This window comes from Spea bombifrons, chromosome 1, assembly GCF_027358695.1.
Source record: "Spea bombifrons isolate aSpeBom1 chromosome 1, aSpeBom1.2.pri, whole genome shotgun sequence".
Taxonomy (NCBI): Eukaryota; Metazoa; Chordata; class Amphibia; order Anura; family Pelobatidae; genus Spea; species Spea bombifrons.
The window spans coordinates 11,862,415-11,877,883 of record NC_071087.1 but is presented as its reverse complement, the minus strand read 5'-3'; the positions used below and the strand labels follow the sequence as shown (position 1 = coordinate 11,877,883).

The 15,469-nt window shown below is 45.2% G+C and overlaps 1 protein-coding gene across 2 annotated transcripts in view; it reads right to left on the bottom strand.

Moving 5' to 3' along the window:
* The window catches only part of FAM193A (family with sequence similarity 193 member A), a 38,952-nt gene extending 28,777 nt beyond the window's left edge, over positions 1-10,175 (bottom strand). The window contains exon 1 of one of the 2 annotated variants that reach the window (XM_053458211.1): positions 9,747-10,175. In XM_053458211.1, the coding sequence (XP_053314186.1) occupies positions 9,747-9,950 (204 nt within the window). In that variant the 5' untranslated portion in view covers positions 9,951-10,175. The remainder of the gene's footprint in view (positions 1-9,746) is intronic. The other variant, XM_053458210.1, reaches the window with a different exon arrangement.
* Between the last annotated feature and the right edge of the window lie 5,294 nt (positions 10,176-15,469).

Sequence of the window (15,469 nt, the reverse complement as noted above, 5' to 3'; positions counted from 1 at the left end):
AAACCACAGAAGACTCGTCACTAGACGGCACCACATAAAACGTGATTTAAAGTGTACTCAAGAACTATAAACACAGTAAAACGTGATGCTGTAGGTCATGTCCAAGTCTATAGACAGATGCGAATAATACGAGAAGACACGCTTACGATTCAAGAGCTTGTACTTCCTCAGACCTTTTGAAACGTCTCGCTTCTACACACAGAGTATTAGCAGTCACATTGGCAGACTCCTAATTGTTTAGTCTGACTCGTAACTTTTACATACATTTTGGACGGTATTACACACGCTTATTGCTTGCCCGCTACAAGGAGAAACGCACAGCAAACAGGACAGCCAAGCACAGCGCCCACAGATTGACCTCCTCAACGCAGGGACGCCGAAGCCGATACACCAGCGCGTTTTACACTCGGCTATGAATGAAGCCATTCAGACGTAAACACTACTCCTGGTCCTCGAAGCACCTACCTCCACCCATTATTATCATACAGGCTGCGCTCCCCAATCTATTTTTACACCCATTGGACTAGTGGAAATTTCCAAACACACACGTGTGAAATACTTTAACTATTACAGGACTGTGCCTCATATAGTATGAGCGTGCAATATATTTCCTCGGGTCGACCTCAATTACTTTTCCGCAAACTGCGGAAGCCCAAACCGGCCTGTGCATCGAGTCACAAGAGGGGTTAATACCACGCCATTAAGACATGTTATGCTGAACGTTATTTGGAACGAGTGATCCTGGTGCGCAGTGTGAAATGCAGCCTTATTACCTTAGCAACCGACAGCGTGGCACAGTCAGCACGGGCATTCTGCAGGTTACTATGGCAATAAGACTTTTCAAACTTTGCATCGGATTTCAATTTCAAGGGACGTCACAGCCATCATATGGACTTCAATGCATTGGTCCTTTTAGTTGCACCATCCCCCCCCCCGCAAATGCCTGGAGGGATTCTGCAGAATGCCCCATAGGCACCGCTTGTTCCTCCCCACTCTGCCAGATACTTAGCTTGCAGAAGATGCGTTCAGCTTAACGACAAAAGATGAGGCAAGAGAACACTTCCAGCAGTGCAGATGAATCCTATTAAAGTGTCAAACATCTCCTGCAGCAAGGGAAGCAGCGCTGGCTTTACAGCACTTCAGGCGTCATTAAACATGATCTTTATAATAGCCCTAGCGTTGGTTTTAAACCAAATATTTGCCGATGTTACGGGGTATGTGAGCCATCACGTGGCTTTACCTGCATTAAGCTGGGGATTGTAACAAATGACAGCCCCCGACTCCCGCCCCCCCCCCCAAATTGTAATGTTGCCGAAGAGGAGGAAAACTTAATGGGGAGGAATTATTTTGCACCTACTGAACTTAATTGCCTCTCTAATCTCTAATCGGCACACACATCCAGTTGGTTTCTCAAAGCATTTGCTATCTTGGACCATAATCACTCGATCCTAACCTGTAAAATTATTTGAGAGGGGCAGAGCAGTTATACATCCTGGCCAGAACTCGTGTAATCTTAACATATCCCCCAAACATGTCATATGTATGAGGACAATTCACCAACAGTGTCGCTTACAGGGAGAGCAGTAAGGATGCGGGATCCTCTACGCCAAGAGGTCGGGCTGAGATGCTATAGAGGGGGAGAGGATTAGTTACAGCTTGTTGATCCTGTGAGCAATCCGAGCGACGTTTTACAGTCATGAAGGAAATTGGAAGTCAATGGGGTCTCGTGACGTCTTCTGGCTCTGCTGGTTGGTGGAAGCGCTCTGGGGGGCATGGTTAATGGAGCCGGGACAGGAGCGAAGTGGATGAAGGAGCAGTCGGCGCAGAACATAGGGGAGACTTTTTCGTTTCTTTGAGGTCCTCCTCCTTTTCAGATATGCAAAGTAACAAAATTGGAAAAGTTCATTAAAATGTAAATTCCTACGAATCCGAAGGTCTAGTATCTACTACTCCTTGCAGTGATTCCACCGCGGCTTGATAACTACAGACGCTTGCTTGCTTGCGGATCTTGCTGTCATGTCCGGGTTCACTCAGATGGTGATCATTTTCCGCTGTGTAAGAGCGTGTAACGTGCTGACGCTCAAATAAAGTCTGAACAGTGAGATCACCAGAATGGGGAAGGTACCAAAGCCCAAAAAACTGTATGAAATTAGAGCTGAAACAACGAATCGATAAAATCGATAATAATCGATAACGGAAATCATCGATAACGATTTCCGTTATCGATTAATCGAGTGATCAATTCGTTGTTGGAGCACTCGGCTCCTTTTACTTACCTCCGCGAGCGTTCCCCGCTTCTGCTACACGCTCTGCAGTCTCCGCCTTCTTTTAGCTACGTGACGGATGTGACGCGTTCCGGAGGTAAGTATTCTTCATGTCTATGTGCACGGATCGCACAGAGCCACTCGCACAGAGCGAATCGCTCTGTGCGAATGGAGCCACTCGCACAGAGCGGTTCGCTCTGTGCGAGTGGCTCCACTCGCACAGAGCGGTTCGCTCTGTGCGAGTGGCTCCATTCGCACAGAGCGGTTCGCTCTGTGCGAGTGGCTCCACTCGCACAGAGCGGTTCGCTCTGTGCGAGTGGCTCCATTCGCACAGAGCGGTTCGCTCTGTGCGAGTGGCTCCATTCGCACAGAGCGGTTCGCTCTGTGCGAGTGGCTCCATTCGCACAGAGCGGTTCGTGAGTGTGGGTGCAGGGCAGAGTGGGGGTGGGGGTGCAGGGCAGAGTGGGGGTGGGGGTGCAGGGCAGAGTGGGGGTGGGGGGTGCAGGGCAGGAGACTGGGTGCAGGGCAGAGTGGGGGTGGGGATGCAGGGTGTGAGTGTGGGTGCAGAGCAGAGTGGGAGACTGGGTGCAGGGCAGAGTGGGGGTGGGGATGCAGGGCAGGGTGTGAGTGTGGGTGCAGGGCAGAGTGGGTGCAGGGCAGAGTGTGAGTGTGGGGGCAGGGCAGAATGTGGGGGCAGGGCTGGGTGCAGGGCAGAGTTAGAGACTGGGTGCAGGGGCACAGTGCAAAGTGCTGGGTGCAAAGTGCCAGTGCTGGGTGCAAAGTGCCAGGGCTGGGTGCAAAGTGCTGGGTGCAAAGTGCCAGGGCTGGGTGCAAAGTGCAAAGTGCTGGTGCAAAGTGCTGAATGCTGGGTGCAAAGTGCTGGATGCAAAGTGCCAGGGCTGGGGCAAAGTGCTGGGTGCAAAGTGCTGGGTGCAAAGTGCCAGGGCTGGGTGCAAAGTGCTGGGTGCAAAGTGCTGGGTGCAAAGTGCTGGGTGCAAAGTGCAAAGTGCTGGGGCAAAGTTTCTTGAACAGTAATAGTCCACCTCTTTTCAGAATGTTTGGGGTTATTTTGTTTCATAAATATTGTGTTTGGGTTCTTGTACTTTGAAAATATTGTTTTTTATTACATCATAACAAAATAAGAATGTTAATGTAAATTTTAAGTTGTTTTTTAACATCCAGTTCATTAAATTCTTTTAAATAAACGAAAAATTTGCATATTGTTTTTTTTTATCCGATTAATCGATTAATCGAAAAAATAATCGGCCGATTAATCGATTATTAAAATAATCGTTAGTTGCAGCCCTATATGAAATAAAAACTTTTTTGAGACATTACGCTCCTGTGTGGGATAGAATATAATAAAACGTGGCCGGAGAGCCATCCCTGAGCACACAATGTGACTAATATATATTTTATTGACATTACCGCTTGCACATATGTTTCATGACACAAAGTACAATAGTTATACAAAAAAAAAAAAGCATAAAGCAAAGGGAAAAGGTCACGATCAGTAAGGAATATACACGTACCAGGCTCAGTGGTTTTATCGCTGGACAAAAGGATCGGCGTTCTGCGAGGGTTTTATACGGTGAGTAAAATAGGAAATGCTAAAAAGTAAACTCGTATGTGGCAGACGACCTACGAGCGCCCCTGCCATGAAAAGTAACACCAGGGAGAAGGTTATAGGCCCTACCCGTATATACCGGACACATAGCATGACAATTATATAGCCCGTCGGGAAGCCAGACGACTACTCTAAGTCTGTCCACATATTATAGGAATACAGACCGGTGTATACTCTACTGAGAAGAGGAAAAATCCCCATATCAAACGGAGATAAGCAACAGCAACAAACCCTAATTAATACAGCAAAATCGGAGACCCACAGGAGCGATTTTCCAAGCAGAATTCACAGCGCACAGCGATTGCGTGCCATATTGGAGCGGCGCCACTTGATCTGTTTGCCGCTGTTAACGTAACGAAGCTGTCAGAACTATTACATTTGGTGTCTGTCCAAAATAGCAGCCAAAAAACATGAAGTCAATATTTCTATAGTTTAGACATATACATTACATTTGCGTGAGTAGAGAGAAGAAAAAAAAAATCACATTCAAAAGTCAACTGGAGCATTGGGATTAACCAATAGTTTCCAGGAGCCCAAAAATGAGATAAACGCGTAATTAGTTATATTGGTATAAACACGGACAACATTGTCTGCCAAATGCGAAGGAAATGGCTAATCTGATGCACTAGGAATGACAAAACCTCAATCCTGTCATCACGTAAACATAATTTACTTCTTCAGCTCCCATGCAGCGAGCTTCAGGGACGCAGCGGCGCAACAAACGATGCACCGACAGCGTACAAATCTCATTTCATTAAACATCTTTAGCATTTGATCCATACATGGGGCAAGCCAAATAGATAAAAAGCCACTTACAGCGGCACTTGAGATTTGAGAGGCAATTAAGTTCAGTAGGTGGGTTGGACAGGTCCCTGGTGTTTAATACCTTAACCTGGGAGAATAATGCAGGTAGTAAAGGCAAACTAAATAATCGCTAGATATTAATGGCAATTGGACTGCAACTCCCATAAAACTTTGCTAAGATACAAACTGCTGTGAAAAACCTCAAATCTTATTCTGTCCTTGGGTCTCGTCTTATCGTAAACCGATGTAAATCCAAACAGTTCTGATCCAGTACGCCATCTTCGTCCTGAACGTATCTCTGCAACAGTATATCAGCGCATTACGTTCACCGTATCTATGCAAAATACCATTATTCACAATATAGAAGGCTGTGAAATGAACAATATTTCCGTTTATCAGTGCAGTGAAACTCTGTATAGAGACAAACGAGGAGATTTCACACCGCGCTGTACAGATGGGGTAAGAAACGGAAAACACAGTCTTTACAAGATGATCCCCCCTTTAATTTCAGTCCATAAGAGAGATGGGCTGAGATGCTACACTGTCATAGCAGAATAATCATTTTATTTGGGTTTTTATTTTTGATGAAGCAAAAAGGTATACCCAAGTAACACCTGGATTTTAATAATTAAAGTAGAAGCAAGAAATGCACAGGACAGCCCCCAAACGCCTAAATTCATAAGGTAAAATTACATTTTTTGCATGCATTGTGGAGTTAAATAATGACACCTGTCTATTTTCCGCCTCCCCTTGGCAGCCTCTACTGAAACAGGAAGTGTACTTAAGTATACTTCCTGTACGCGCACCTTGGTGCGTTTATATCAAAGGGAGCAGCAGCAGCAGCCACCAAACGCTTGCATGCTAGTTAAACACGGAGTTTGGCGGCTGCTACTCCCATGGTTCATGGCAGCATCTCAGTAGGGACAGGCATCGATTTGTATGCAGCGACATCCAGGCTGCTGCACACGCAAAGCCATTATTAACACACGCTCCCAATAAACTCTCCAGAAGCTGTGGTATCGGAGTGAAACTGGTTCCTAGTTCCTCAACTTGGCAAAGGTGCATTCGCTAATACCTCAAAAATAATGAAACTTGCATTTTAATAGAACACAATGGGAAGAATAACTGCCATCTTATTTTTAGGTGGGCAGAACAGGAGTAGCGGTGGCAGGAAAGTATCCCCACTAAAATCAATGGCAGAGATTTCTGTGCATGCACATGGGGGTCCGGACAGCCAAGCGAGAGCCGGAGCCGACTAGCATTTAGTAAATCACCTGCATGGAGATTTGTTTGGCCGAATGCTTCTCCGGTATGGAAGATGTCTGTGGGGCGGGCAAAGGAGTAAATTCACCTGACATGCATTTGCAAGGGGGACACCAGGAAAATGTAAAAGGCAACTATCATATGCAGGGAAATAGACATGATAGTTGGTGTATCCATTAAATGCTAAGTATTTTTACAGACGCCGATGGAAGTGGCTTGAAAGCGTTACAATTATTTGTCGAGAAAGCAAAAAAAAACAACGCTGACACAGAACAGTGCGATACAATCAACACAAACGAAATAAAGCATATGACATTTCTATTAAACAGGTGGGCTTTTCTTTTTATAAATACAAGATGTTACCAACAATCAATGCCCACGAGGGCTTGTAGAGTTCATATCCCAAAGCATGACATTGTTTAAGCACAGGGGGAAGACGCTCTGTAGAAGCCATTCGAAAGGTTTCCCGGATGCTACACGTTACCAAGTCCTGCTTCCCATCGACCTCACCGATCATTTATTAAAACAGGTACATTAGCCAGTAAAACGCTACATAGCTTTTAAGCCCTGTTCTAGAACCATACCTTTCACCTAAACCATTTATAACCATACATGAGAGCGGGACTTCTGCAGAAACGAGGGCAAACACTTTTTACAGCACATAACGGTTTGTGACAGGAGAACCACTCAACACGGACATTGCTTTCAGGGGGGTATGTGCAAACCCTAATCCGACACACCATCTGACCTGAAAGAGGAATAAGTATATCTGCGCATTAACAGTAGAAAAACCCACCAACCTCCGGCATCTGCAAAACTGTTCAGAGTAGGGTTCTTAAGGTTTTAACGATAAGCCCCAATTGATTGCCCAAAATACCTTTCACCAGGCTGTCGAAATCATCACCACCATAAATGATTCAGAGATCCGGTTCCATACTCCCATCATTTGGCCCCCATACATCCAATCGGTATGGATACCCTTGGTTAAGAACCATTGATTTAGAGGCTCTGTGGCACCTAGACATTTTATATAGGTGCATATACAATGATTATAATCAGCCATATGCAGAGAACGAGGTTTCCATGGCTGCTTTTTAAATATGTACATAGTTAATGTAAGTAAAGTGGGGGGCACTATTTACAGAAGGACACATTAGGTGAAAGCATGGCCCTCGCACACAATCTACTGTGCAGACATGCCTCTATTTCTATACATTCACGTACCTGCAACAAAGAAGCATCTCTACTATGGAAACGTCATTTTTGTGCTTGGGGGAAAAACACAAAAGCAAATCCCCGATGTGAGCGCCATATGTACAGTCATCAGGAATACAAGATTTCTTCTAGTGTTCTAATTAAAGCGCAAGCAAATAATTATGCAAGCAGCTCGGATTATTAAACTCAAGCACTGATGGTTATTGCTTAGTCACTAAACATCTCCGAGACACACACAATAAACATTGAGATTATATCTGCGGAAAACAAAACCGGTCCTAAAATCTGCGTTCCCACTAGGAACGTCTACAACTCGATGAGGCACGGGGACAATGAAGAGACGCTCTAATACGTGCTACAGAAACAAGGAGGATTTCTGCACCTTTCCTGATTGGACAGCCATGACAGTAGCCCAACAGCTGGGCAATCAAAACATGATTTACCAAAACTGGCTTTATTTACACTATTACACAACCAACAGAACGCAGGATTGGCATTCAAAGAATTATCCACTAGAATCACTGGCATAGTTAGGTCTGCACTCTAATGGTTTGGATAGCGGAGAGGTCCTGTTTATACATTTCTGTGCTGCCACGTCTGTACAATCCCGCCATATGCATCTGGCCCTCTACCGGCCCTCCTGCCAAACCGATCTCACACACGGTATACGTATTGCCAGTCAGCCCCTGCGCAGGCTCAACACCAACATAAAACTGATTTGATGGGAGCGCTGCCCTGCCACTGATTGGCTGCTTCAAGCCCCTAATCGGTGGCAAGAATCAGACCATGGTAGAGCTGCAGCTTTTACCCCAAGAAAAGAACATGCATCCTTCTTTACTGGGGATGCCACTGCATGCTACATGCCAAATAAACAGAACGGTCACATCGTTACACATACTGTAATAGATACGGAAGGCGAAGGAATGAGGAACGGCAAACTAGAGACACGACCCACTGCCACACCAGCCGTGTGTAACTTGTAATCCCTCTGTGTAGCGTAAGTGTGTAAATTACCAAACAATATGTCACTGATCAGCAGTCTGCTGTCCTTAAAGACGCAATCATTGCCATCACTTCAGGAAGTAAGCTGATAATTGCTAAGAGCCATACCCTCGAGAATACCAACACCACTCACACAACGGCTTCATATGTACTACACCAGAATGACACCTGTACTATGACTAAGGCAAAGCCTAAATCAGGGGCGTCCAACCTGCGGCCCTCCAGCTGCTGCAGGACTACATCTCCCATCCTCCTCCCTTAGCGGAAAGAGCATTATGGGAGATGTAGTCCTGGAGCAGCTGGAGGGCCACAGGTTGGACGCCCCTGGCCTAAATGGTAGCAGCAGTAGCCAAGCCTCTCCCAATGAAGATACTGATCACTAACCCTCAGAGGACCCGGCATCATTGGCACGCAGAAAGCATGTTCTTTACTTTTAAATTACTGTAAACTATGACAACAAAGCATGGATGGGTGATATCCAACACAGTAGACTTGAAATACCTGTATGGAGACTACCCAGCCTTTTTAACCTTCCGTGACACTAGAGGTTAAGTGACAAGCAAATCTAAGCGTGTAAATCTCTAGAAGAATCAACTTATTCAGAGATAATAAAAAAAACAGCAAAGAAATCACGCAACTGAAGCAACCGTGGGATCATTCGTGGCCTCTTATGTGCCTGCTTTGATTACAAACCGGGTTAACAAGAGTGCAACTCAACATCAACATAAAATCAGTGTGTTCTAATTAAACAAGAGGATGTGGAGCAGTCACCATGGAAACCAAAGGGATGCTCCCGTGGGTATCGAAATGAACCACTAAGTACCAGAAGAACCCATGAAATAAGTTATAAGACGCCGCAAAAAGGGATATTAATATAGATTTCTTAAAAATCCACCAGTCCTGCCGGCAGCGAGCCCAAACAGTGCAGCGCGGAGCACACCTTACTGCCAATCATATACACAAAGCAACAAATTACACCGCTAGATACCCCCCCAAAACAAAGCAGACACATCTGCAAGACAGTGACAGCCAAAGCGAGAGACCAGCGCACACCCGGCACGTACTAAAAACCCGAGGCATGGATATTGGGGATTCTGTCACATTACAACGGGCGTATATATTGCTTAACCCTCCACATCGTCAACGTACCCCAAGTTTGGCGATTCCTATCTAATTTTTCACGGGAATATCATGGAATCAGAGAGACTGCGCTGCATTTTAACCTAAAGGAGACTCAAGGATTTAAAGCTCTCACTGGACACCATTACTGAGGCAGCTGTGTGGAAAGTGGGGGCTCAACCCTAAGGTCTGGTCAGAAGCAGTAAACACAGACACAAGAAGCACACACTACATATATATATATATATATATATATATATATATATATATACACACACATACATTAGGGGTGCAGCTGAAACGGCCAGAGCTCCCTGCCACAGACAGTGGCTGCTGCATGGGCCCATCCCCTAGGAAGAGGTGGGGATCTGCCCTGTAGATTAGGCCTCAGCCCCTTGGGCCTCGCTCGGGGCAGTCTGATGTGAATATATGCCGGGGTGTTATGTGCTTACCTCAGCCCCGGATGGGGTGGAAGTGTAGTTACTGGCTGTGCTGGACACCAGGCCTCCGCCGCTCCCTGCTCCCACACTGCTGCCTGTGTTTGCAGCACTGTGTTGCCCCCGCAGAGCTGCGGCCTTCACATCCCCGGAGCTGCTGCCTCCGCCGCGCTTGTTCTTCCTCCGCTTCGCCCCTCTCTTTGCATCGGCTGGGCTCATCGCTGAGCAACACCACCTGCCGCCACCGAACTACCGGGAGACGGGGCACAGAGACAGGAAGAGGCCAAACAATCGGCTGCAGAACCTTTACTGAGGCGGATAACGTGCCGCAGCGCCGTTATCGTTAACAGAACCAATACCCGCGTCCGGGGTGACAGAGATAGCGAATAACCGACCACAGCGGAGCCGAGATAGACTCCAATATGGCGGATTACAAGGAGGAAAGCTATTCCCGTCTTACGCCAATACGTCACGACGCAACCGGACGTCAACGTGCGGCTGCGGCTCTCTAAATCCGAGGCACGGTGGGGATTGGAGTCCGCAATCTCGAAAAGCCGCAATCAAGGAACAGGCGAACTACAAGTCCCAGAATGCAACGCTCTCGGTGCTCGGCAAGGATTCGGATGGGCGCTCCTGTTGCGGTGCGTTGGTCCAGGCTAAACGGATCATGGGATTTGTGGTTCAAAAGATGCTGGGATGTGTCGCTTACACTTTTTTGCAGCAGTACCTATGTAGTCCGGTTTGTCGGATGTCAATAAAGGATGAGCAGTTTGCGTCATATAGAGTTGCACACTAGAGCCCTGCGCGGGACTGCTTTTTTAATCCCGCTCCCGCCCGCTCCCGCTGATTTTTTGCCCAATCCCGCCCGCTCCCGCTGATTTTTTGTCCAATCCCGCCCGCTCCCGCTGATTTTTTGTCCAATCCCGCCCGCTCCCGCTGATTGTTTGTCCAATCCCGCCCGCTCCCGCAACATATGTGTCCTATCCCGCCCGCTCAAACTAGGTTTTAATACCTAAAAAAAGTTTTACTAGTAAATATTAATTGATAAGGAAACTATGTTTTCATATTTAATAAAAAGTATAATTGAGAAAAATTTATTTCTTGTTTTTATTTTTCTTATTTGCCAACCTGCCCCCCAGTTATGCATATCTGACCCCAGGCTTGCCACTCTGCCCCCCAGATATGCCTTATATTTCCCTATATGCCACTTTCTACACCAGATATGCCTTATATCCCCCTATATGCCACTCTGCCTCCTAGATTTGCCTTATACCCCCCAGATATGCCACTGTGCCCATGATATGCCATGTACCCCCTGATATGCCACTCCAACCCCTGATATGCCACTGTGCCCCCAGTTATGCCTTATAGACACTTATATGTCACTGTGCCCATGATATGCCACTCCAACCATTGATATGACACTGTGCCCCCAGTTATGCATATATCTCCAGATAACCCACTGTGCCCCCCAATATGCCACTATGCTCCCTGGTGTGCCACTCTCCCCCATCATAGAAGCCCCAGCAGAAGTCATTCACAAACATCCATTGATCTATTCCCTAAATCATACATACTGGTTAATACAAACTCTTTCACTGCCTTATCAGAATTGCAGATTTCCCGCGCACTCAAGGCTGCCTTCAGGTTGCTCTCACAGAAGGTCTCTTTTCTTTTCCCGCAGGAACGGAGCAGAGTCATTTGATGAGATGTTAAATCACGTGACTCCGCTGTGTTCCTGGGCAGAACAAGAGAAGTGACGCTGTGAGGGAGCAGCGAGAAGGCAGCCTTGCGGGACTGCGCGGGATTACCGGGACCCGCAGGTACGCTGGCTGACCGCCCGCTCCCGCCCGCAATAGCTGAAAAACCGCCCGCGCCCGCAAGTTCTTTGGCGGGTCCCGCGGGACCTGCGGGACCCGCCTCCCAATGCAGTCCTCTATTGCACACCTCAGTGCCCGTTTACATCTTTTATATTTATTTTATTGATATGTATATCAATAATCTGGTGTTTTCTCCATATTCTTGAAACCAACATATACCATAAAAGTATTTGGTCAGAAGAAGTACTATATTTCCTGAACAAAAACATGTTACTCCAGATATAACCTGTTTTTTACCCGTTTTCACCCAAAATCAAATTTATCCATATTAATAGACATATCACTAAGTTTAGGCCAACAATAATCCGATTGAAACAATACGTTAGCTGATCTTCCTCTACTTATAACATACAAAGGGGTTTCAGTGCCAATCATAGGCTTTCGGGAGGAATGTATGTGAATATGGTACTGCCACGGCAGAAGCTCATTGGCCGGATGGTAGCATCTACAGACTTTTGCTTTGTATTAGACATCAGCAAAATACTTCATATCTATAGAAAACTGTCCACTGCTACGATGGTTTTTAATGCCATTGTACAGAGCTGCTGAAATATGATGGCGTAATATAATATACGTCAAAAACTGAACTCCGCAACCAGGTTCATTTTAATTTTTTTTAGCACATGTATAAAAGTTATATTTTCATGGATTCTTGATGCAAAAAAAGCCCTTTTTGTGTAAATCTTTGTCTTTTCCTCAAGTATAGCGTCTTGCCTGCCACAAAATATCATCAGTGCTTGGTATGCAAAAGCAGCATCTGAACTCTTGATGTGTGAAGACTTAAGATCTGAGTGTTAATCTTGGCTACATAATATTGTTAAATTTGTTATATGTATAATATATATATATGTTATGTTTTGTTGTTGAGCTCTATATTTTTAAATTTTTTCCATACTATTTATTCTTACTACTGATGGTTGGTGCATTATTCATGGTACTTGTATTAACTCTTTGTGGAATAAAGTACACCTGGTACCCAGCTCCCGGAGGTAGTATATATATTTTCACTAGCTATAGCTAAGCCTTAAAAATGTGTAAGGGGAAGTTGCTGTATAAAGTATTGTAGTTTTGTTCCATTAAACTTTCATTATCTGCAGACTAGGAGGCTGTGACTGTTCTCAGTCATGTGATGTTTTGGGTGACTTTCATGCTCAAACACCACACTGAGCTGATTCTTTATGGCAATGCTAATGAAGTCCATTGATCTTGAGACTTTCATTCGTCAGACTGGATGGTTATCCATTACATCCTGAGTCATTCTATTGTTTAGCACAGGCAGTATGATCAAGACCCAGGGAGTCTGGCTAGTAGATGTGAATAAAGTAACAGAGCTAGAATTCATATCAATGGCTAATATGCAGCTGCCTAAAAACATTATATTATACAAAATCTATAACTTAAAAAAAAAACAAAAAAACGGCACAATAGCTTTAAAAGCTTAGTTTTAATCTGACACTCAGTCCCCATTTAAAGTTACCCAGCATCCCAGATTCAGAAAGCAATTGCAATTATTTGTGTTATGTGGCAGCCCGAATCCCAACAATTAGGACCTTGCCAAGTACTTGCAACGTGTAAATAAATACAGACATCCAAATATATTATTCATATTAATCCACTCTGCTCTTACAAGTCGGATGCGCTGCTTGGTTCTCTCATTCCCAATTTCATGCAATTATGAACATCTGCACCAATACCCAATGGAGACCAACACAGGACTGCTGGGCTTGTTATTTCAGTTAAGCTTCAGGTGTAGCAATTATGTTCTAAGTACAACTGGAGCCAGAGAAGGCTGCGAGAGCGTGTCAGAAAGCTACTATACCAATGCTTGAGATAAATTGGTCCTAAGGGAACCATTATCCCCTAAATCCTTCATCACAGTGGGAAATTGATGTAAAAATCACAGGAGGAGATGATGCCACACCTCAATCACCGCACGAGACAACGGATTTAAGAATATTTGCACGTTACACCCATTGATTTATACATGCTGCTCTCTTTTTTATTTTTCTCATTTTATACTTTGGTGCTTTTAAGCGAAAGTGTTTCTGTGAGCTAGATTTTCATTCATGGTACCTAGGCAGAAAAAAAAGCTGCTACACCCGCCATGTTTTTCACGACCTTTATACATTCACATGTTGCGGATGTGAAACACACAGCCACACTAGAAAACGCGGCCACAAATAAAACAAGACGTACGTGGATGCGGATCACAATCGGGAGGCTTATGCTCAAAAATGCGGCATGCTGAGTAAGGTGGGGTATATTTTAAAAGGAGTGGGGTTAAGTTGCAGTTTGTGGTGCCGTTAAGACCTGCCTCCATGGCTCCCATAAAAAGTATCCTTCTATGCATATACTTATTCAGGGGATCCAGCCTTAGGTTAGACTGAATTTAATGGGGTTTGGTACATTAGTACATTTTTCCGGAAACCATATTTTACCTGATATCTGACTAATACTGATGCATGTATCCTAAAATGTAAGTATCAGGAACAGGGCGCAACAGACTGAAGGGTACACACAGGATAAGCCGTGTCAATGCTGAGGTCAGGTACCCAGAGTTCAGCATAATCAGAATCAATGCTGAGGTCAGGTTAGTCAGGAGCAAGCCAGGTCAGGTAGCCGGAGTTCAGGATAGTCAGAAGCAAGTCTGGTCAAATACAGGAATAACACTAAATAGCAGGATAAAATACAATGTGGTAGGGACAGGTATGAGAGGACAAGGTATAGCGGAGGGCTGGCGCTACCCATAGGGAACAGATCTACATGGTGATCCTCCTCTGCAGTGGACTTAGTGGGCAGTATGGATGTGCGTTTTCCTGGGTACGTTAGTGTATGTCTGGTTATGTTAGCGTGTGAACATGTGTTAATGTGTGTGTGTCTGGTTGCGTTAGTTGGAGTATTTGGGTATGTTGCAGTGGGTGTCTGGTTGTGTACATTAGTGTGTGTGTATGTGTGTTAGTGTTGAGTTTCTGTGTGTGTTAGTACCCAGTGTCTAGGTGTGTTGGTGCGATTGTCTGGTTGTGTGTTAGTGTGAGTGGCCCTTGTGAGGTCAGGCTCTGGATCCACCCCTGACTCAGCAGCAAAGAAGCACGCACCACCACGGAGCAGTGAGACAGAGTCCTCGCCCACCCACCACAGGATCTCACTAAGATAAGTGGTGGGTAGAAAGATATACAGTGAGAAAGGGGAGAGATAAAAGAAAATGGAGAAATAAGGAGACAAGCATAGGGGAGAAAATAATGAGAAGAAAGAAAGGGGAAAGATGGAAAGAAGGGAAGATAATGAGAAGAGAGATGGGACAAAGGGAAAGAAAGAGAATTAGAGATGGGGGAATTTGCAGAGAAAAGAAGAAATGGGAGAGATAATGAGGAGGAGAGATGCATACAAAGGAGAAAGAAAGTGAAATGAGGAGTTAATGAGAAACGGGAGGGATAAAGAGAGATGGGAGGAGAAATAAAAAGAAATTGTCAACATGAAGAAAAGGAAAAGAGGTTGGCTAAAGAGAAAGAGGAGAGAAAGAGGAGGAGAGACAAAGAGAAAGAGGAGGAGAGATAAACCAAAAGGTTAGAGATAGGGGCAAACTAATCGCATCCTTTGGCTTTCAATACCACCTGTATGCTGATGAAACCCAGATCTATCTATCCTCCCCTGATCTCTCTCCCTCTGTCTTAGATCGTGTAACTAACTGTCTCGCTTCTGTCTCTACCTGGATGTCTGCACGTTTCTTAAAACTTAACCTCTCCAAATCTGAACTCCTCATCTTCCCTCCCTCCAATGCTAAGATTCCCACATCTATCTCCCTCAATGTCAATGGCGCTATCATTTCCCCATCTACTCATGCACGCTGTCTTGGTGTTA